The sequence below is a fragment of the Cervus canadensis genome, chromosome 6, assembly GCF_019320065.1.
Source record: "Cervus canadensis isolate Bull #8, Minnesota chromosome 6, ASM1932006v1, whole genome shotgun sequence".
Taxonomy (NCBI): domain Eukaryota; kingdom Metazoa; phylum Chordata; class Mammalia; order Artiodactyla; family Cervidae; genus Cervus; species Cervus canadensis.
In genome coordinates, this window is record NC_057391.1 from 80,944,687 (window position 1) to 80,968,214 (window position 23,528).

The window sequence follows — 23,528 nt, forward strand, 5'->3', positions numbered from 1 at the left end:
CGCTTGCGCACGCCCCCTCCCCACCCCACCCCCTCCGCCACCCAGCGGTGGGGCTGGGCTGGGCATGAGCACGTGCCCCCGTCTCCAGGCAACGGGAATAACAGCCGCCCTCTGAGAGCGCCTGCGCGGCCGGCGGCTGCGGGAGGGCGTGTGGTCAGGAAGCCTGAATCCTGCGGCTTCCCCTGAGCGGGAGCCGCCTCCAAAAGAGCCTCAGGTACGCGGAAGGGCGGGAAGGCATGGGGTCAGCGCCTTGATCTCCCAAAGGCCCGACGGACTGAAGAGCCGAGGGCTTGTCCCCGAAGCGGAGTCACAAGTCGGGGACGTCCCGGATGACCCTCCAGGACAGAACGCAACTTCCGCGTTCCGATCTAAACCCGCGGTGGCCGGATCGTGTGGTTCTTGGGTGAGGGTTTGGCAGCCAGGCACCTGCTGCATGCCCTGAACCGGTTCTGTGCTCTTTAGGATCAAGCTCGGTTCCAGCAGGAGGGAAGCCCTGGGAGTTTTTGTGCCGGTCACTTACCAATGGGCTGAAGTTTTCTCGCCTATAAAATGATGGGGCTGGACTCAGAGTCCTGCGTCCCCCGAATTCCAGTCCTGTAACTCTGGGCGAATCCCCAGCGAGGGGAAGCTGCTTCTCCTGTTTCACAGGCCTAAAAACTGACTTTCAATCCAGTAACTCTTTCCATCTGCTATGGAGTGTATTATTGTGTGTGCGGGAGCATCACTGTGTATGGCAGAGACTGATAGTGATATAAAGGAAAGGTAGGTGGCTAGAACACCTGTGTCACACTCCTTTTTCTATCCTCAGAACCTAATAAGCACCCACAGAACACAGTAAGCGTTCATCAAATGCTTATTGAATGAAAGCTCTGGTGGACCCAGCACCAGTGTCCCTAAAAAGTCTAAGGGAAAATGTGGGTAGGCAGATGTAGAAACAGTTATACTTTAGCAGTGGAGGTGAACCTCAGACAAACTCCTCACATATGTCTGGTTTAACTCTCCCCTAGGCTTCAGTCCAGGCCCTGAATGGCTGGTCTCCAGTTGGCGTTGCCTCTGCCTATGGGCGTTATGCTCCCACATAATAAAAGGGATGCTCCAGAGCTCCATTCAGCTAAGCAAGACCCCTATAGAAAAAGTGACTCTTCCCAGCGGTCCTCTGCAGGGCACCCGAGGAACAATTTCCAGCAGAAGCTTTTGAGTAACCAAGAACTGATGCTGGATAATCTCTACACTCACCCCAAGTGGAACACCTGCACAAAAGCCCAGAGCTATTCGTATCCCCACTGTGCTGGAATGAGCCAGCACGATCTAAGGAGCAATCCCCAGGGCCAAGCCAAGGGTTTGTTTTACACATCAGACTCTCGGTCCCGGTATCCCAAAACAAATGACCAGGAATTCATCCCCTTGACAAAGAAGCGAGTGGGGGTGGACCGGGCATACCCTTTGAAACCAGTGTTTCATCGGAAGTCCCATAGTACAGGTGAGGCTGGCACTGATGGGGACCAGAACGCTTCTCCAAGAACCCCTGAGCCAAGAAAGTATTCGTACAGTAGCTTTGGTTCAAGGAACTGGGTGAATTCATTGATGGTTGGTCCAGTTGCTGCCACTCAGGAGGAAAGGGTCATGGCAAATGCCAGCAGGACAGAGTGGATGCAAATCCAAAGACTAGAAGCTGCAGGGGAGAGCTTAGGGGAGGAAATCCGCAGAAAAGAGACTCTTCTGAGGGAAAAGCTGAAGAAGACGGAGGAGGAACTCAGAAGGATCCAGAAGGAAAAAGAACAGGCTGAGGAAAATGAAAAAAGAGAGCTACAGAGAATGGTGCTCTCCCGGAGAAGAGTTAAAGATAATAGCATCACCACGTACAAACCTATCTTCTCTCCAGCATTCGGGTCTGAGGAGGTCTTCAACAGAGACACAGGAGAAGACGAAACTTGGGGACAATCTGAAGAGAATTCTAGTCCATTCCATTTCTCTGATTATAGAATTCAGAAGCTCAAAAGGGAAATACTGGTGGTAAGCAATAACAAAATCCGAGACCCAGTCTCAGGGCCATTGAAGGAGAAGTTTTCTCAAGCTCCAGAAGCACCGCTCAACACTTTGCGGAGATACACCAGCAATTCTAGCTCATCCAGGGCACCAGACTCTTCAGGCTCCAGATGTCCCACTGAAGAGCCAGAACTGGGCGAGTGCAGCCACTGTGGCCGAAAGTTTCTCTTGCTCAGGCTGGAGAGACACTCCAGCATCTGCCGCAGGATGCAGGGTTCCAAGAGGAAAGTGTTTGACTCCTCCAGGGCCCGGGCCAAGGGCACAGAACTAGAGCAGTACTTGAACTGGAAGGGTCCAGCTTCAGTCAAGGTAACAAGGGCCTTATGGATTTGCCTTTGAGTGGGGATCATTTTTAAGAGCCTCTTATGTCCTCATCCATTTTCTTTAGAAAGATGTCATGTATCTTATAGGGAGAAAGAATTCACATTTGATTTATTGATTACTACTGTGTGCCAGTCACAGTGATGGGAGGTTTTCATATGTTCCTCACTACAGCCCTGTGAAGATTTCATTATCTTATTTTATCAATTCAGTAATCAAGTTTCAGGTTAATTTGCTTACGATCACAAACAGCTTTAAATGGCCACATATAAATCTGGGTCAGAATGATTCCAAAATCTAGACTTTAAAAAATATGTCATTTTGATTATATAAGTAATAAACACTTACTGTAGAAAATTTAAGAGAATGAACCCTGACAAAATTCCTCATTCTTTATAATATATTCTGCCATCACCCCAAATTAGGACTTGTTACCACTCCTGGAACTCTATCTACTTTTCCAAGTTTGGCTAATTTTGATATACATGAAACACATGATTAAGTTTGGAATTCTTTTTCTCCCCATTTAGAGTATAAACAATCTAAAGGTGGAGGACTTTATTTTTTAAATAATTTTTATTGGAGTATAGTTGATTTACAATGTTGTATTAGTTTCAGGTGTATAGCAAAGTGAATCAGTCATATATAGGTATATCTCTATGTCTATACACACACACTCGTCTTTAGATAGGTCATTGCAGAGTATTGAGTTTCCTGTGCTGTACTGCATGCAGGTCCTTATTATCTATTTTATATACAGTAGTGTGTATATCTTAATCCCAGTCTCCCAATTTATACACCCCCAACTCCTCCTTGGCAACCACAAGTCTGTTCCCTACATCCATGACTCTGATTTCTGTTCTGCAAACAAGCACATTTGTACCATTTAAAAAAAAATTTCCACACATGAGTGGTATCACATATTTGGCTTTCTCTTCACTCATTTTGACAATCTCTAGGTCCATCCATATTGCTACAGATGGCATTATTTCATCCTTTTATTATGGCTGAGCAATATCCCATTGTGTATATGTACTGCATCTTTATCCACTGCTCTGTTGATGGACATTTAGATCGCTTCCGTGTCTTAGCTAGTGTAAATAGTACTGCTGTGAACATTGGGTTGTGTGTATCTTTTTGAGTTATGGTTTTCTTCAGATATATGCCTAGGGGTGATTTTTTTTCTGGGATAGCAGACTTTATTTTTGGTGAACATTCCTAACTGTAGAATAACTAGGTTGTAAAAAGTGACTTCAAGACGCTTCCATACGTTTGGGAGAACTTCACAAGCACATGTGGACAGTCAGATCAGGAGAAGATTGTCTGGTTATACGTTGTCAAGGTTACACCACTGGGATTGTAAGTAAGTGTTTCTCAAAGTATGGCATGCTGACAAACACTTTTTATTTTAGTAATTTTAATGTGTATTAGGCAAGTAAACCAAAACAAGCCCTTGATTTCTAGGAATATTGACTTTAAAGAAAAATAGTAAGGAGGATAAAGTGAAAGTGGTCTGCAAATGACCAAAATGTGGGAAAGCCTAGACCACATGATCGCAAAGCCCTGTCTCTAAACTCTGAAAGCATTATTCTATTTTCATTTCCTTCCAACCCTCCCCACTGCTGCGCTAGCACTTCTTGTCCATTGGCAGTTTATAGTTTATGTGTGTATTTGTGGGGCCTTTAAAAACTCACATTTATGTGATGGCTGTTAAGACATGTTTTTTGCAGTTAGAGTTATTTCTTTTAGTATGGGAAATGACTACAAGAAAGTCATTTCTATGTTTATCGATGGTCTCCCTGAAATCCTGTTGCCAATGAGAAGTCAACATTTTGCTCTTGCAGATAATGATATGATCACAGGTTCCTGTTCTTTCCTGTTTTCCTTCTGGTCAACCCAATAATCCACTGGGGAATTCTTTGTCCCACTGCAGTGGTTTATTTCTGGCCAAAGCCAAAAAGAATCTTGTATTTCTTAAATTCCCAAATAGCATAGCAATGAAGCAAAACAATTGGATTTCTGAGATTAGATGCCCTGGCTTTGTGGAAACTTGTTTGAGGAAACATGTTGTGTTGAGGATACCATAGCAGAAAGTATCTGGATTGAGATGCACTCCCCTCCTTGACTGTCCTGAGTCTTTTCCCAAAGCTTGGTGCCTCTGCAAGCTGAGTGGTTTGTGTCTGTCATTCCTTCTGTGTACTCACAAGAATAGATGGTTTTTCTTCTCTCCTTTATTATTCACATAATTCCCAATAGACTCGTACTTCTGGTCTCTCTACTGTACATCGTGCATTTGAGTGTAGGAGACTACATCTTTGTGCTTTGTGATTCATAAGTGTTAATTGAATGAACTTCAGTACAATGAAGAATTAAAGTGTGAGTATCATATGGTTGAGGAACTTTTCCTTAATTCTAAAGGTTGCTAGATGCCATCTCTAACACTGATTCTCTTACCTTGTCTCTCCTGATGGATCCTTCCTTTCCTTTTGATAACATCTCTTCCTGTATTCATCACCAAGTAGCTACTTGCCTTTTTTCCCCTTTTTAATATTAACTTTTATTTTCATCTAATATTTGAATACATTTAAAAAATCACATATTCCTAAGTGACCTGTAGTGCAGATCAGCAGTCTTCTGCCTCATCCCTCTCTCACCTTTCATCTGTCCCCCACAGGCAGTTCTGATAGGTGACTCTTCTGGAATGTCTATTTCTAATATACTTATTTTTTTGATTTATCAGTTTTGCACATGATCTGTTCACCTCCACTTATGGACACTGTAGGTTCATATCCCCTCTCCTCCCACTTCTGTCCTTCTGTTGTAGTGAAATCACAGTTTTGGGTTAAACCAGTAGTCAGCTATTTATATGATAATAATCACATAAATTTTGCTCACTGTTCAGTGAACAGAATCTGCCCCTGCCCACATGTACTGAGTTAATAATTGACTCATGTTTTAATTTGTTTGGTTTCCTACATACCTATCTCAAATGTTTTTCCCCCTAAACGGTCCTCCCAGGTTCAGACACCAGTTAATGTTTTTGTAACTGCTCAAACATTTCTCATAGTCTATCCATTTGACTTGTTCTTTCCGAAACCTCCCTCCCGTTTTTTTCTTCCTACTCCAGTCCAGACTGGTTCTTCCCCAGGCCTGGTGCAGACCTGTTGTCTTGAACCTTCTCTTTGCTTCTCTTCTGTTCCCAGCATCTTATGTCTTCCTTTTTCTTGCTTGACTCCTTGCTTTGGAGAGGCTTATTAAGAAAGGTGAATGGAGGCATGTTTTTTTTTCTTGTCATGGGATGAATGAAAATATCTATACAATGGTCTTATTTTTGACTGATGAATTGGCCAGGTAGAGAATTCGAGGTGGAAATTATTTTCTGTTAGAACTTTTATGATAGTTTACTACTAGCTTTTAGCATCCTGTGTTACTGTTGAGAAATCTGATGCCATTTTGTTTCCTTCTCCATTATATGAAATCTATATATTTTTGCTTTTTATCCAAGTTTATAGGATTCTCTCTTTAATATGAAATTCTACAGTGATTGTGTTGGGTAGTGCATAGGCCATTTCAATCTCAAGGGTAGGGACCTTTATTTCTAGGACTGCTTAGTGTCTTATTTATTTAATAATTTCCTCCTTGTCCTGTTTTTTGGAACTCCTATTGGTTGGTGTTGGATTTTCTAGTTTGGCTTTCTAATTTTCTGATGTTTTCTACCTTCCATTTTAATTCTTTTTTCTGAGTAATTTTTTGACATTATGTACAACAGCTCTGTTTTTTAGTTAGCACAGTATTAATATATAATAGTTACTTCTGGTTTTCTCATTACTTTTTCATAATATATATATATTCTCATTTCACAGACAAAATCTCTTCTAATACTCATTTGTTGATATTATAACTTTTAAATAAAATTTATTTTTAATTGGAGGATGATTGCTTTACAGTGTTGTGCTGGTTTCTGCCACGCATCAGCGTGAGTCAGCCACAGCCTGCCTCTTGAACCTTCCCCGTACCTCCCACCTCATCAGCCCAGCCAGGCTGTCACAGAGCACCCGGCTAGGCCCTCTGCATCCTTCAGCAGATGCCGCTGGCTTTCTGTGTTACACGTGGTAGTGCGTGTGTCTCAGTGCTGCTCTCTTCTTTTCCCACCCTCTCCTTCCCCCGTTTTGTCCACGAGTCTGTTCACTATGTCTGCGTCTGTACTGCTGTCCTACAAATAGGTTCGTCAGTACCATTTTTCTAGATTCCACATATATGTGTTAATATGCAATATTTGTTTTTCTGAGTTACTTCACTCTGTATAACAGGCTCTGGGTTCATCCACCTCACTATAACCAACTCAAATTTGTTCCTTTTTATGGCAGAGAAATATTCCATTGTATATATGTACCACAATTTCTTTATCCATTCATCTGTTGATGGGACATCTAGGTTGCTTCCTGGCTTAGATGTCCTGGCCACTGTAAATAGTGCTGCACTGAACACTAGGATACATGTATCTTTTAGAATTGTGGTTTTCTCAGGGTACATAGGCCCAGTAGTGGGATTGCTGGGTCATATGGTAATTTTATTCCTAGTTTTTAAAGAAATCTCCAAACTGTTCTCCCTAGTGGCTGTATCAATTTACATTCCCACCACAGTACAAGAGGATTCCCTTTTATGCATACCTCCTCTAGCATTTTTTGTTTGTAGATTTTTTTGATGATGGCCATTCTGGCTTTCCAGGTAGCTCAGTGGTAAAGAATATGCCTGCGTATGCAGGAGACCTCCGTTCAATCTGTGGGTTGGAAAGATCCCCTGGAGGAGGAAATGGCAATCCACTTCAGTATTCTTTCCTGGAAAATCCCATGGACAGAGGAGCCTGGCAGGCTACAGTTAATGGGGTTGCAGAGTTGGATGTGACTGAACACAGAGATAGAGCATTCTGACCAGTGTGAAGTGATATGTTGTAGTTTTGATTTGCATTTCTCTAATAAGCAATGTTGAGCAAACTTATCATGTGTTTCTTAGCCATCTGTCTTCTTTGGAGAAATATCTGTTTACGTCTTCTACCCATTTTTGATTGAGTTGTTTATTTTTCTAATATTAAGCTGCCTGAGCTGCTTGTATATTTTGGAGGTTAATCCTTTGTCAGTTGCTTCATTTATAACTAATTTTTTTCCATTCTGAGGGATTATCTTTTCATCTTGTTTATAGTTTCTTTTGCTGTGCAAAAGCTTTTAAGTTTAATTAGACCTCCTTTGTTTATTTCCATTACTGTAGGTGGGTCATAGAGGATCTTGCTGTGATTTATGTCAGTGTATTCTGCTTTTTTTCTGAGTTTTATAGTTTCTGGTCTTACATTTAGATCTTTAATCCGTTTTGAGTTTATCTTCGTGTATGGTGGTAGGAAGTATTCTAATTTCATTCTTTTACACGTAGCTGTCTTGTTTTCCCAGCACCACTGACAAGACTGTCTTTTCTTCATTGTATATTCTTGTGTCCTGTGTCAAAAATAAGGTGCCCATAGGTGCATGGGTTTATCTCTGGGCTTTCTATCTTGTACCATTGGTCTAAATTTCTGTTTTTCTGCCAGTACCATACTGTCTTGATGACTGTAATTTTGTAGTATAGTCTGAAGTCAGCAAAGTTTAAAGTCAGAGCTTTACTCAAATGTCTAGTGATCCTTGTGTGTCCATTCATATTTAAGCTTAAGTGGGGCTTGTTGATTGAGGGCTTTCATATTAGGGTTATCAAACAGTGAGCCTGTTAAGTGCGGTTGCTCAGAGTCAGCATTTCAACTTCTCTATCAACTGCTTGATGCATCCAGAGAAATCTCGTCTCCTATGAGGGTGCCAGTGTGCCTGGTACTCTGGAGGATGGTGGGGGACACAGTATATCATGTACAACTTGCCCTTAATCCCATTTCAGCTCCTAGATAACCCTGTTCTCCATTGTGCCTGGATATCCTGAGTCTGAAACCTGTCTTGTTCAATTTCTCCAGAGAGGGTGTCGGAAGTGCTGGGCCCTTGGATTTGCAAGGTGGAGAGGAGCCATGGGAGCCAGCCTATTCTCAGCCCTGTACCTCCCCCTTTCCACTACCTGTATTTCCAAGCATTAAGCCTCTCAGGGAAAACCAGCTTGTCTCTCAGTGATATTTGCCTTTGCAGGCCCTTAGGTTTAAGTATCTCCACTCTGGCAAGTCAGTTATTGTTGCTCCTTTCCTGTTCTCTTTGACCTTGTGTATTAACACCCTTTTAACTTCCTTACTATAATTCTAACGGAGACTCAGGAAAGGGATGACCTAGACACCAAGTTAAATGATTAGTCTTTCTTCAACTTACAGGCCAAACCTCCTCGGAAGAACAACTGGAGACAGAAGCATGAATCCTTCATCCGTACCCTCCGTCAGGCTCGAGAGTTCCAGCAGGTGATTGCCAAAGGTGGAAACCCCTCAGACCTGCCTCCCATCCTGCCTGTAGAAAATCCAGACTATATTCAGTGCCCTCACTGTAGCCGCCAGTTTGCTCCCAAGGTGGCAGAGCGGCACATCCCCAAGTGTAAGACCATCAAGAACCGTCCTCCGCCTCCAAGAAAGCACTACAATTGAGCAGACCACAGTGGAAACCTCCTCGATGGTCCAGAAGGCTTCTGCGTCTCACAAGCAGTAAGTAGTAGAGTGATTTGATGCAGAGCAGAAAGAACTAAAACTTTTACATATCCCAGATCTGCCTACAGAGCTGAGATCAGTGAAGAAAGAGAGACCCATTGCTAAGCAGCAAGATGCAAAAGGAGGCCTCAGCTTCCCATTAAATCTCCACCTCCGGCTGATGTGCCTGATGTAATTGCTCTGAGAACTGATGGCTGGAGAAACTTAAGAGCAGTGAGCAGGCTACATTAAAGCTCTCTTCTCGCAAGCCTGATTGTGGTTTGTGCTAGTTTAAGTGCCTGCATTTGTTGTGCCTTCTTGCCACTGCCTCTGCATGTATGTCTGTGGTTCCGGTTAACTCTTCTTGTTCTTGTAAGAAGCTGGCTCACTGGTGTCACAGGATCATGCATGGCATCTCTTATAAAAAATACACTTCTGCTCTAAGGCAAATGACCTCCCTGGTACATGCTCCTGGCAGAAAGTCAATGCAAGTATGTCAGGTTAGGGCGCCAGTATGTCCTAAACCCTCCCCATGCTGGGCTGTGTAATAAAGGGAACCTCATCTTTATGTACTTTACAGGGTAGGGATGGGGGAAAGCACACTGTGTCTCTTTTCTAATGGATTTCATATGTCAAAAAAAAAAAAAAGGAAGGAAGGAACTTTAGTTTCAGCTGCTGCTAGCGCTCTGCTTTCAAATCAGTTTGGTTTGATGACTTTTAAAATGACGCAGCAAAATGTACCCTCAAAGCAAGCTGGGACATTTCAGTGTCACATGTCTGTACTGATTATATCACAGTAAACCTCTCTTCTAGAAAGTAAACTTTGAAGGAGAAGATGCCAGATCTAAAATTTTCTCAGCAGAATCGTGCCTACTGCAAGTAACCTTCATAATTAGGCATTGAAAAAATAGGTTTGGGGAATTTAAAATTAAATCATAAAATCAGTGAGTCCTAGACTTGTCAGTGGAGAAGGAAATGGCAACCCACTCCAGTATTCTTGCCTGGAAAATCCCATGGACAGAGGAGCCTGGTAGACTACAGTCCATGGGGTCACAAAGAGTTGGACACGACTGAGTGACTTCACTTTCAGACTTGTCAAACAGGAGAAGTGATAAGGCAGTGTCTGATGGGGGAAATATCAGTTCAGGTAGAATGAAGTGAGCACAACAAATCTGAAATACTAATAAGATTACTGTCCTGAGAGCATTACTTAAACTGTTAGTTTAAAATACTGGAGAAAAGTCAACGAAGCTGGTCCAGGCAAAGGGCGCTGTGCAGACCATAAAGCCATGTTTACTAACTATAGACGGCCGCTCACTCTTGTTCCGTTTCCTCTGCAGCTTCCGCCAAGTGGCTGGGCCAACAGATCAGACCAATTTGATATGCCCATCTTTAAGGCATTAGCTGTGAAGCTGCTGGACACTAGGCTGAAAACAAAATCATATATATTTTAAAAAACAGCATATAATGCTTTATGCTTTTCCTGTTACAAAGAAAAAGAGGTATAACATAATGGGGCCTCTGGTTGGTCATTTCAAGAAACCTCACAGAGAAACACCAGATATTTAACCCAATATATACAGTTCCCTGGCAAGTTTAACAAGGTACCCACTTTTAGGTTTCACACTTGACGGTAAAAGCAATAGATGATGAGAATGAGTGGTGGCCAAGGTCACAAAGTGGTAGCCTGTAGACTGCTTTGCTTCACAGGTGTGTTTTGACTGACACAGCATTAAAAGTATAATCTGACATTTAAAAACGGTGATATGGAGCATCTTTTGAAAAACTGGAAGTTCTGGAAACCCTGGGCCTGCAGCTCTGCTCAGCACCGAATGGGGTTCAGAACCAGCTGCTCCTTCCAGACGGGGCGGAGCAGAGAGAGCACCAGCACCCATCCCCGTGCTTCACTTACTTGCCTTGTCTGTCTGGTCAGGACCCCTGGATGATGTTACAAGGTCACAGGCCGGGGCCTCCAGGAAGAAGGAATGTGTGTGTGGGGAGCACTTTCTTATGCTGCTAGAGAGATAAACAATAGTTAATGCCCTAGTGTTCCCTTCTATCTCAAAATGTTTAGGCCTTGATTACAACAGGAATATCCATTAGCCTTTTAAATTTAGCTTGATTGGATCTTTGGGAAGAAGTAAGAACACTTTTTCTAAGTCTCTTCCTGGATAGCAGAGGATGACAGAGGATAAATAAATGCTGCTTGTTAATGTCTCTGTGTTATACTACTGTATCCAAGAACCTTTAGTAAGTAGACGCTATAAATTTTTAAAGTTCAAAAGGTTAAACAATGGGAAAAAAATCTCACAGTAAGACTCACTTCGTTGAAAAGTATATGCAGACACGCTGAGACAGTATTAACAGCAGTCTGTTGAATGCAACACCTCACCTTTGGCCAACATTTGCTGTAGGTCATCAATTTGTCACTTTTCACAGCTACACAGGAGGTAGCAGAGAAATGATATAGTGTGTTCCTCCTTAATGTTCATGATTCTGTGAGATTTAATGATCAGCATGAACCACTAAATTATCTCTATGGTTAATCACTGCAGCGATAAATGATTTTTTGCTTTGTGGCTGGAAGGAACACGTTTTGCAGTCCTGACTACAGCCACTCTGCCCTGACACTATCATGAATAATACTACTTTGGAGGCCCAGGGATGCTCATTTGAAATAATTTATTTACAATACATCCTTGCACCAGAGTTGTTCTATTATGAATGTTTCCAAATATATGGCAAAATCAAATGAAATGTGAGTTTAGGTCTGTTCTTGCTTTTAACTTTAGTGAAGTGTTCAGCCAAGAGAAGTTATAACTTGGCTGTGCTATGTCAGAGAGACCAAATACAGTTCAGCCTTCTTGAGGGAAAACAGTTTTATAAACATAAACTGGCAGTATCACTTGAAAAAGCCCACTGTGACTGAGGAGATAAGTACAAGACATCACCCTTCGTCTTTTAATGGCTCATGTTTTTTTTCCTTCTGCGCTTTAAAGCACTATATTTTAGAAGTTTGGGGGTTGGGGGAAGAAAGTTGTAGCAGCAAAAATGATTCTATTACCAAGAAAAACAAATTGGAAAGAAGCAAAGATTATTTCTTTGCAAATGCCCCTTGCATTTATTTATTTATATAAAGACTCACTGAATCAAAGATTCACGAAGGCCTGGAGTCTGTGTGTTTGATCCCCAGTGACTAAGGTCCATGTGCAGGCTCACTGAGGCATAGCACTGATGGAGAGTTGAAATGTTTATTTAAAACAGAAATGCCAAACCACTCCACCCTCAACCTTTCAAACATCTGGCTAACAATAAGCTAATTCTTCAGCAATAATGTCAGAGCAAAGGAGTAACTCAGGTTATACTATAATGCAAAAGCAATACTACTGGAAAACTTAAAACACCTAGCACTACATAAAGAAGAAAAACAGGACACAATTTAAAATTAGCTACAGAAAACCAGTTAAAGGCATTTCTGCTGCCTCACCTTTCACTTCTTATCTGATGTATGGCTGCCACCTATGAACTGGTTTCTGTTTGCATAGCTTTTTGGTGGGAAAAATCATGTGGCTGTCCCAGGCACAATTTGGGAAAGTGCAAATTGTCTCTAAGGCACAGAACTTAGATTCTCATCCAGATTAAGAGCAAACCAAGACTTCCCAAGGGAACATGCTAGAGCAGATGGCCCCAGTGTTCCACTGCTGGAGAGCGACTCCCGCTCCGGAGCCAGGGCTCCCACCCTCCCTCAGTGCTCCTTCACCCACAGTCTCAGCAACGTGCCCATGTCCCTCAGTTCCATGGCACAACCAATACTCATGATTAACACCCAAACTGACCCTGCCTCTCAGGCCTGCTGAGATGGTGAGCATAAGGGATACAGGAACATGAAAGGCCAGTCAGTCCTTTAAAAAAAAAAAGTTGCATTTACATGATGAACCAAAACCCATTGTTAGGGTTTGTTGCAAACCCCCCAAGTCCCCAGAACTTGTAACTTTAATCCAGGGTTGGCCCCTTCCCTTATTTTAAGAAAAGGCTTCAGTGATTACATTAGTACCATTGTACTAGGCTTCCCAGAATTGAGAAAACAATGGGAATATCAAACCAAAGAAGATCCCATTGAGTAGAGTTGCCCATCCCCAGCTGTGGGGTTTTCCTGGAGCAGCAGCCTTTACACCACCAATCGTAGGGAAATGGCAAAATTTCCATTGCACAGGTCCTTCCAAAATATTAAATAGATATCAAACATTTACTTGTTGGTTGGGGAAAATGAAACAAATCATTTTAGCTCTTTCTAAGGAGGTAGGATGTGACGGTCATCAAGGCAGCTCATGTAAAGGCGAGCTGGAAACAAAGCTCGCCTCCTTAAGTAAAACCATCAAATGTTTCTAGGACACTTGCTCTCTTTGGAAGAGCTGGCGTGCTCCTGTCTACAATGACATGAAGACACGGGGATCAGAAGGGAGCTCTCAGCCAAAATTCCTCTCAAAAACTGGTAGGTTCCTCCTGTTCTGTCAGGCTTCAGGGACTACCAGGTTTTGGTGCTGGCTCTGGGCCACTCAAGTAGGAAAGATGATACAGATTCACTGATATGATAAAACACCAAAAGGGGAAAAATACTGACTAGACATACAGAAAGGGAGTGGCTGGGGCTGCTGATGTCAAGATTAGAACCCTAAGAGCCACGAAGGTAGAGGCACAAGTAGCCTCCTCAGAGGAGAAGACTCAAGTCACTCTAGGTCCTCTCGAAGATACCAAGCAGAGGCAGCTAAGGAGGACCTCCCCTCATGGTTTCCTCCAAAGTCCATTCCCTCTGCCCCATGGACTCAGTTCTCTACGAGACGCCTCATCTCTCAGAAGGCTTTCCCAAAGCTAGGAAATCCCACCCTGACACTCCTGCTGTGTGACGAGGAGGGACCTGCCCTTCTTTCTCTGCTCCTCACTGAACAAGTTCCACTCAACTCTCAGAGGAAAAGCAATCTAAGCCCATTGTTCCTCCTAAAGCATTCAGCTGCACAAAGTAATTCAACTTTCTGAAAACAAGCTGGAGACTTACTCCACCAGACATACTTTCTTGGACTAAGGCTCCTGAGAGGGCTTACAACACTTCACCACTCTCCAGATGACCCTGGATGGGCCATACCTGGTTCCAGCCCCCTCCAGCTTTACACTTTAACCTCCTCCACCCAGAGGTGCAATGCCTGGCACTGAATTCCCAAGGCAGCTTTCAATTAATGGTGAAAATGATAAGTGGGATATAAGCTGCTAGCAGCAAAATAAACGTGAGCATTGTGTCTCCAAAGGTGGGATCACCAGATGAGGTACAGAGCTGCTGTTGCTATGGCAGTCACTGAGGACAAAGCCAGGGCCATGGGGCCCTCCGTTCTCCAACACAAAACCACTCCTAGATCCTAATAGGCAGTGCTACTCTCCAAGTGTACATGGAAAGTGCTTCAGAACCTCCGCCTCGCGCTCCTTGTCTGCAAGTGAATGAAGCCAGGAAAGCGCTCTCTGTGCTCAGTAAGTGTGCTGTGAAGGTCTTTGGATCCTAGTTTCCTGGAGGCTAGACAGGCTCAGGAGACTAGAGGCTGGGTCTACAGGAGTCTGTTCCCAGGAGACACCAGGAATCTGAATCTAAGTCAGGCTTTGGATCCACTTCCGTCTCTTCCTTTGCTGTCTGAGTTCCTTTGGAATGCATCCCCACCTGTCCAGATAAAACACAGTTCCAGGTTAACTGCCACCTGGTTACGGCGGCTCAGGACTACATTTTCAATGCCAACCCCTTAAGAATGTGCAGCCACAGTTTCGTGAGCCCATAATACTACCAGAATAACAGGACTTTATGTAAAGGCCACTCCTGGACACTTGTTGCATGTAGGGTGACCAAGTGTTGCAATTTGCCCAGGGCTGCAGGATTTTCTGGGATGCAGAATTTTTGGTTTTAAAACTCTTAACAGCCCTAGGCAAAACGGTCCTCCTGCCTGCTACCGCTGTCAATCACTTCATGCTTACCTCAGCTGTGTATATTACTTTCCAAAATACCGTCACAGACATTATTTCATTTAATCCTCAAAACAACCATACAGGGTAGGTGGTATTATTTTCTTCTTTCAGGTGAAAACAAGGGCTCAGAGAAACAAACTAATTTGTGCAAACGTGTAAAGCCGATAAAGGAAAAAGCCAATGGTTCACAGTATTTCCCTATCCTAGTTCACTCTATACAGAGCAATACTATGACCCTTTAAAAATGATGCTAGCAGCAACACCAGTGAAGTTTTTTTACCAAAAAGGCTTAGCCTGAATCTAATCAAGCCTTAAGTCTAACTTATAGTTTACAGAAATGACAAGGTGACAAAAGAACAAGTGAAGTAACATCTCAAGAAAATAAGACAAAGCCAGAATGTAGAACATTCTGTTAAATGACTGACCCTGTTTCTTCAACAAACCAATGCCATGAAAAATTTTTTAAAAACAGAGGTACGAGTGGTAATGCAGGGAATTGTTCTACATAAAAGAAACAAGAAACATAATGTCAAAGGAGGTTCTTAACTGGTTGCTGGTCTGATAAAAAGTTATAAAGAACATTTTTTTGTGTGTGGGAAATCTGGGAAAATTTGAGTGTCAACTGAGTACTAGATGAAAATTAAGAATACTAGTAGTATTTTTGTTAAATGTGATAATAGTACTATGGTTCTCCAGAAGCATGAGTGTCTATTTTTGGATGTATGTAATGAAGTATTTAGGGCAGCTACGTCATGACTTGCATAATTTGTTTGAAAATGGTTTAGCTAAAGAAAAAGAAAAAAAATATACACATATACACACAATCCTATTTCAAATACACACAGATAAATACCAACACATATTTAAACATATACACATTTGAAACAATCACAGCAACATATTAACGACTGTTGAATCTAGATGGTGGATGTACGTGAGTCCACTGAACTGCAATGTTTAAGATTTTTCATAATAAGTAAAGGAAAAAACAAAGGTAACAAAAAGACAACGGAGTTAGGTGATGAGATGATTCAATCCAGGTGCCTAAAGACAGACCGAGCTTCTGGGATTAATTACAAAAATTACACTGTCAAAAAATAAGTACTTGCAAAGAAGTAAGTCTATTTCAGTGACTGGTGTTTTGTTTCTGTGATTCTTCAAAACAAAATTAGAAATTGAATTATTCTTTTAATGCTCTCACCTGCTGCCCTCCTTCTAATTTACTGTTCAGCTTCTGTAGCTGGGTAAAAATCTGAAGATTTTCTTGTTGTAACTTCTGCTGTTCAGCCAGACACTTCAACACCAGACCCTGCAACCTCTCAACCTCCACCTGCAGAGAACTGCATGCACAGGTAGGAGCCACGGGTGTTCCCTTCCCAGCACATGTTCCTGCAGGAGTCAGCCGAGGTGGCTAGGGAGACAGGAGAAAAAGGGTCATAGGAGGTTCTGCCCGTATGCTACAGCTCCCTAATCCAATGTCCCTTCTATGTGCTACCAGATTTTACTTTTAAAGTAATAAGAAAAAACACACACACATGAAGTCAATGTAAGAGAAACAGAAAACTTCTGGGATTACTGTAGAAGCTGGTTTTAACATCACAGAGCAAGGGAGCTCTCAGTGCCTCAGTTGCATTATGGTAAGCTAAAAGAAAAATCGTCTGTTTTGGAGGACTCTGTGAAATAATTTAAAGTCACTGATATCTTACCAATTTAAAGTTGTGGGAGAATATACAATTTGGTTTGGAACAAGTATGATCACAGTGAGGACACCATGATTCAAAGGGTCAATATTCATGAAATATAGTGGATCATACTTGAGAAGAGATTTAAGAGGTGTTCAATAAGCTGCATCACCAAAACAATTCAAGACTGCTAACTGACAGTGGAATAAAAATGTTTACCTTGAAGTTTCAAAGGCTTTATGTCCTCTTCTGGGAAGCTTTTCAATTATGCTAGCCTGGATTTTTCTCCCTTCTTCTACTGTACTTTTAAAAAAGGGTCAACAAATAATAGCCATGGCCAAATCCAACCTACAGCCTGTTTTTGTAAATAAAGTTTTATTGGAACATAAACATGCCCATTCATTAGGCGTTACTTTTGGCTGCTTTTGTGCTACAATGTCAGTGTTGAGTGGTTACAAGAGACTACATGGTCTGCAGAGCCTAAAATAATTACTATGCAGTCCTTTAGAAAAAGTTTGATGATCCCCAGTTTACAGTTTTATTGAGACAGTTACCACAATTTGATTTCTACCAAAATTGGGGATAAATGCATTGCTCTCCCAATAGACTAAAAGTATTATTTATTATACTTAAAACTCCAATCTACGCTCACAGTGTCATGAAAGACTGGACTTGAATTTTGGAATTTCTAAGGCAGAGAGAAAAACATCTACTTCTGCTCTACTGACTACTCCAAAGCCTTTGACTGTGTGGATCACAACAAACTGTGGAAAAGTCTTAAAAAGATGGGAATACCAGACCACCTGACCTGCCTCTTGAGAAATCTGTATGCAGGTCAAGAAGCAACAGTTAGAACTGGACATGGAACAACAGACTGGTTCCAAATCAGGAAAAGAGTACTCCAAGGCTGTATATTGTCACCCTGCTTGTTTAACTTATGTGCAGAGTACATCATGAGAAACGCTGAGCTGGATGAAGTGCAAGCTGGAATCAAGACTGCCAGGAGAAATATCAATAACCTCAGATATGCAGATGACACCAGCCTTACGGCAGAAAGCAAAGAACTAAAGAGCCTCTTGATGAACGTGAAAGAGGAGAGTGAAAAAGTTGGCTTAAAACTCAACATTCAGAGAACTAAAGTGACGGCACCTGGACCTATCACTTCATGGCAAATAGATGGGGAAACAATGGAAACAGTGAGAGACCTTATTTTGGGGGGTTCCCAAATCACTGCAGATGGTGACTGCAGCCATGAAATGAAAAGACACTTGCTCCTTGGAAGAAAAGCTATGACCAACCTAGACAGCATGTTAAAAAGCAGAGACATTCTTTGCCAACAAAGGTCCATCTAGTTAAGGCTATGTTTTTTCCAGTACTCATGTATGGATGTGAGAGTTGGACTATAAAGAAAGCTGAGCACTGAAGAATTGATGCTTTTGAACTGTGGTGTTGGAGAAGACTCTTGAGAGTCCCTTGGACTGCAAGGAAATCCAACCAGTCCATCCTAAAGAAAATCAGTCCTGAATTTTCATTGGAAGGACTGATGCTGAAGCTGAAATATTTTGGTGAATACTTTGGCCACATGATGCGAAGAACTGACTCATTTGAAAAGACCCTGATGCTGGGAAAGATTGAAGGCAGGAGGAGAAGGGGATGACAGAGGATGAGATGGTTGGATGGCATCACTGACTCTATGGACATGAGTTTGAGCAAGCTCCGGGAGTTGGTGACGGACAGGGAAGCCTGGCATGCTGCAGTCCATGGAGTTGCAAAGAGTCGGACAAGACTGAGCGACTGAACTGAACTCAACTGAAGGCAGAGAGAAAAGAAAGACAATCATCTGGTATCGAAAGGTGTGGACCTGTCAGAAATACGAAAGGGTAAATACTTTCCACAGAGGTCAGTTTAGCCTTGCATAGAGGCTTTAAGCACTACTGAACAGATAGTGTGAATTGATGCTGGGCAGCTGGGAAACAATGAAGCTAGAAGGGGAGACAGGAAGGCCAGGAGAATGGGGCGGAGCTTACAGCCACTGTTTATCTAGTCTTGACTTTAAGGCAAAAGCTCAGTTACCCAGGCTCCTGCTGGGGGCTTGTGTTCCAAAGGCTCTTCGGAAGCCATCTTGAGTCCTTGTAGCTCGTCATACGGCAGAGTATCTTTCTCAGATTCTGAAAAAGCTGCACTTAGGGGAGATGGGCTGTCAGGCATAGGGATGAATTCTGCATTTTCCAGCTCCTATGTATGAGAGAAAGAACCTTATCAGTTCTGAGCCATTCACTTTCGTCCAAATTTCTTCCCTGCTATAGCTTTCACTCTGACGTGTCATTGGCACCCTCTAGTGGAGCAGGACAGTTGTGGTTATAACACAGTTTGCCCTGTCAGTCAACATCCTGCCAGTCCTTCCTCTGAGGAGCTGATAGTGAAGGGAATTCAAATTCAAGAACACTTTTTGATACTCAGTGTGATGCCTCAACACATTCAGTCAACAAAGGCTATTCAGTAAGTTGGGAAGCTCTAAGGTGATGGCAGTGAGGCTAACTGCCAGGCTGCTAAAGGTTTAGACAGAACTGTGTGCCGCTTCTTTCATTCACATTCCTAAGTAGCTATCAAGTTTAATATTATTACAGAGGGGGCTTTACATTTACAGGTTCCCTTTTTTGTTGGGGGGGGGTAAAAAATTTAAAATTTCTCTTAATTATAATTTTTTTAAAGAAGCTTTTCTTTTTTAATGTCATTTTTAATGTCATTTGTAAAGTCTTTTCACTGAATTTGTTACAATACTATTTCTGTCACTAGGCATGTGGGATCTTAACTCCCTAGTCAGGGATCGAACTTGTACCCCCTGCTTTGGAAGGCAAAGTCTCAACCACTGGACTGCCGTGGAAGTCCTTAACTATAAATATTGACTGTAGAAAATATGCAAATGTAGACAGGCAAAGGGACATGATAAAAATCACCAGTAATTCCATCACTCACAGGTAACCACTGTTAAGGCATTTTTCTACTGTAAGGCATTCCAACGACCCCAATATCCTACTTCTACGAACCACAGTACAAAATCTACAAGTTTAATCTTTGCACACATGCATTACAAACACTTCTTTCAAGGAAGGTTACATTAATTTCCATTCACTTAAGTAATACAGGTATGAGACCACCTTATCTTTTCTTGTCAGGAAGAAAAAGGATTAGAGATTTGATGATTTCGGCTCAGGTAGAAATCAGAACCCTAGATGCCTGCTGCAAAGCACTTGAGCAGGACATGGGAAACAGAGATCCTTCTAGTCCCTACAGAGTTCCTGTCACCAAAGGAACTACCTTTCGAAGCCAGCCAGGACAGGAGCTGCTGGCCCCACTGCTGATCCGCATGGCCTCGGTGGGACTGACGAGACCTTCCATGCCTCGGTCTGCTTCCATTGTTCCTCGGAAGCCTCCACTTGGATCAGGAGTTTCAGATTCCTGCTGACTGTCCTCTTCTTCTCTTCCGCCACCGCTGCCACCTCCTGGGCTGGAGCTCTGAACCACTGACAGATACACAGCACAGAAATAGAGAGCTTTGCTATGCAGCAATATTTACAAGCTGACAGCCCCACCAAGCCCTGGAGAGCTTCCTAGAGTTGTGTGAAGTGGAACAGCAACGGTGTAAGTCAGATACCTAGGACTAAATTTCTAGTTTTTTACACAAGGTATTGTGCATCAGGACCTTTATGACAGTATTCACTTCTACTTTCCAAACTTGCTTGTATTTATGTTCAGCAGATTATCAGTGTTCTACAGGATTACTGAATACTGACCCCAACCACTGCATCCACACCTTAAATGTTCAGACTCCAACATCCTCCATAGAGGTTCATCTTATATATTGAATACAAAAGATTTTTCACATTTGAGCCAAACACCTCTTAAAGTTGCCAGATAAACTCACCATTAATTCCTTTTCTGGGAAAACAATTGAATAGAGAAGTCCTCAACCATTAAATTCATCAAATTCTTTAATGACTATCTGCAAGAATTTAAAAAATATGAGGGCTTCCCAGGTGGCTCAGTAGTAAAGAACGTGTCAGGAAGATCCCCTAGAGAAGGAAATGACAGCCCATTCTAGTATTCTTGCCTGGGAAATCCCAAGGATAGAGGAGCCTGGCAGGTTATAGTCCCTGGGATTGCAGAAGAGTTGGACACAACTTAGCAACTAAGCACAATAACAACAAACACAAACACAAAAACTGCGATGGCTGGTTCTTTCATGTCATGCAGCAGATTCCAAGTTACCTTTAATGAAGATGAGCTGATGCACAGACAGGAAATGAAACTGAATTTTCAAATGGGCCAAAGAAAAATATAACTAAGAAATTTGCCAAAAAACAACAAAAAAAAAGAACTGCACGGTATCTTCTAAAGTTAAATGTAAAGGATTATTTATTCATGACGGCCAGCTAACTTGGTTTGAGGACTGCACGGTGCCACACTGTGCTCGTATGAAAGCGGCAGAACTGTGGACGCCAAAATAATCTCTGAAGCTTGCTTTTTTGTCTTAATGGCTTTAAAAAAAGTATATTACAAAAAGTAAAAGTTATATTACCATTGACATATACATAAGACTATTTCTAACATGTGTAAGTTTTGATGCCTAACAAAATAAACATATATGAATCTACTATGTGAAAGTACAATTACTTTCCAATATGGTAGCTATTAGCCATATTTTGTTATTTAAATTTAAACAGGATTAAAAATTCAGTTCTTCAGTCACAAGAGCCACTTTTTAAGCGCTTGGCAGCCACATGTGACTGGTGGCTATTACACTGGACAGCACAGATACAGAACATTCCCACTGCTGCAGAAAGAGTTACAGGACAGGACTGAACAAGGATATTGCTCTATCTACCTTGTGAATTCCTTCCTTCTCTGGCATCCCACCTAGATATAACTACTCTGATTAATTTTGTATTTTTTATTTCTTCTTGAGAAAAAAAAAAACTTTATCACACACTTATGTGTCCTTATACAATATATTATTTATTCTGTTTGTATTTAAACTTTATAAAAAGGCATGTAGACTGCTGTAACTTGCTTTCTACATTTCACATTATGGAAATATGTGTGGATGTTGTTCATTTTAACACATATAATATTCCACTGGATGGCTGTAACACATTCAATCAACAAACACTTACTGACTAATTATAATACCACTTGCAAGGCACTCTTCTAGGCAATGTGGATAAAATTATTGAAGAAAAAAGACAAAAACCCCTGCTCTTACGGAGTTTACATCTTCCAGATAACGGACATGTGCTTTTAATCTTATGTTTTTCCTTTAAATACTGTTCCAGTAAAATAAAGCTGTAACAGAACAGCTGTGTTTAGCAAAAAGATACTTTATCATTTGTAACAGATATTAATATGGACAAACAGATGCTCAGCAATGAGTTACTAAAGAAAACTAATAATAGGTATGATGCGTGTTTATGTCAACAAGAGTTTAACAAGTCTGGATCAGATTTGCAGCTGTCTTTTTGGAGGATTAATTTGCTTTCATTCTGGGTCTTTATCTGTTTTGATTCCACAAAATATCCAGTTTTGAGACATCAAGGACTATAGGTACTCTAGCAAATGGAAAACCAAAAGGAACACAGATTGTTTCCTAGGAAGGCCCTAAATAAGGGAACCATGAAGAAAGCAGCCAAAGGAAAAGTATTAGAGACCTTCAGGCTGATTTTCCTGACCACAGTGAAAGTTAAGCCAACTTTTAATTCTGAGGGCCTGTTTTGAAGGACTATTTCTACAGATTAGAACACCCGTGGGAACACCATAGAAGTAAAGGGTGGACAGAACACATGGCCCCTAGCATTCTAAGGAAAAGGAACAGTACATAAGTCACATTACAGTGTTGGGCTAGCCACATAATTACTCCCACATGTGTGGTGGCAAAGACGTACTCTCCCCCTGACCACAAAGTAAAAGTCATAATCTATTGTGAAATCTACCAAAATATGCTCTTCCCTCTTAATTACTGTGCTCCTCATTTCCCAAAGATATTTCCTATTTCCTTTTTTTGGGGAGACTGCATGGAATTCAACCCAAAGACTCGCACCTGAGAAAACCACTGGAACCTGAGATACCACTACTTACCAGTTCCGATGGATAAGCCACTGCTATTGGAACGGATGGTCTTAGAATTCAATACTTTCTCTGAGGAAAAATATTCAGTAGGTAAGCATTGTTTGCAGCCAGAGGCAGGAGAAGTGACAAGACTTGGACAGGGACTCAATCTAGGAGAAAACTGCTCTCTCTCACACCAGACAACTAACTACTATTTTAGATATAAGTATTAGAAGCCAAGCACCACTAGCAACTCTGACTATAATCACTGTGTGAAGCAGCAATTCTCCACCTTAATTATTCTTTGGAATTAGCTGGGAAGCTTTAGAAAGTAGCAATGCCTAGTCCCAACCCAGAGGTTCCGATCTAATTGGTCAGGACAATGGGATTTCTAAAAACTCAAGGGATTCTAATGTGCAGCCAAGGTTGAGAACCACTGACCTAAAACAATGAACTTGTAGACCTTTACACAGGCCTTTATAATTTAGTTCATAACAAAGGAATCTTTATGCAGAAAACAGTTATGGTTTAGTTTCTTTTTAAAGGTGTACTGAATGTTTCTCACAAAAGCATGATTACAGGTAAACTAATTAGTGGAGGACCAGAAGTAACAAATTCTATGTTAAGGGGGCAGAGCCCAAAGTTTTCATGAGATAGCAAGTGACAAAGCTCAGGAAATAACAATGTTCTGTTCCTACCACCTGATCACTGTTAGATTACAGAAGTAGCTTCTTTTCTTTAGGACA

At 41.8% G+C, this 23,528-nt stretch overlaps 2 protein-coding genes across 2 annotated transcripts in view; one reads left to right on the top strand and one right to left on the bottom strand.

The window, feature by feature from the left end:
- Positions 1 to 68: 68 nt before the first annotated feature.
- ZC2HC1C (zinc finger C2HC-type containing 1C) lies at positions 69 to 9,659 on the top strand. The gene is made up of 3 exons (XM_043472581.1): positions 69 to 214; positions 1,008 to 2,355; positions 8,696 to 9,659. Exons 2-3 carry the CDS (start codon positions 1,027 to 1,029, stop codon positions 8,957 to 8,959), a joined length of 1,593 nt encoding a protein of 530 aa, XP_043328516.1. The 5' UTR covers positions 69 to 214; positions 1,008 to 1,026; the 3' UTR covers positions 8,960 to 9,659.
- Positions 9,660 to 12,095: 2,436 nt separating this feature from the next.
- NEK9 (NIMA related kinase 9) overlaps positions 12,096 to 23,528 on the bottom strand; it is a 41,225-nt gene continuing 29,792 nt past the window's right edge. Inside the window, exons 18-22 of the mRNA XM_043472579.1 lie at positions 22,813 to 22,872; positions 19,999 to 20,204; positions 18,754 to 18,915; positions 16,200 to 16,409; positions 12,096 to 14,699 (exon numbers count right to left, since the gene is read on the bottom strand). Of these exons, the coding sequence (XP_043328514.1) occupies positions 14,577 to 14,699; positions 16,200 to 16,409; positions 18,754 to 18,915; positions 19,999 to 20,204; positions 22,813 to 22,872 (761 nt within the window). The 3' untranslated portion in view covers positions 12,096 to 14,576. The remainder of the gene's footprint in view (positions 14,700 to 16,199; positions 16,410 to 18,753; positions 18,916 to 19,998; positions 20,205 to 22,812; positions 22,873 to 23,528) is intronic.

What these genes read in the sequence shown, in the direction of transcription:
- ZC2HC1C (XM_043472581.1), top strand. Translation starts at nt 1,027, where the DNA reads ATGGCTGGTCTCCAGTTGGCGTTGCCTCTGCCTATGGGCGTTATGCTC. An exon ending in AGGGTCCAGCTTCAGTCAAG is followed by an intron (nt 2,356 to 8,695) that starts GTAACAAGGGCC and finishes TTCAACTTACAG; the next exon opens with GCCAAACCTCCTCGGAAGAA.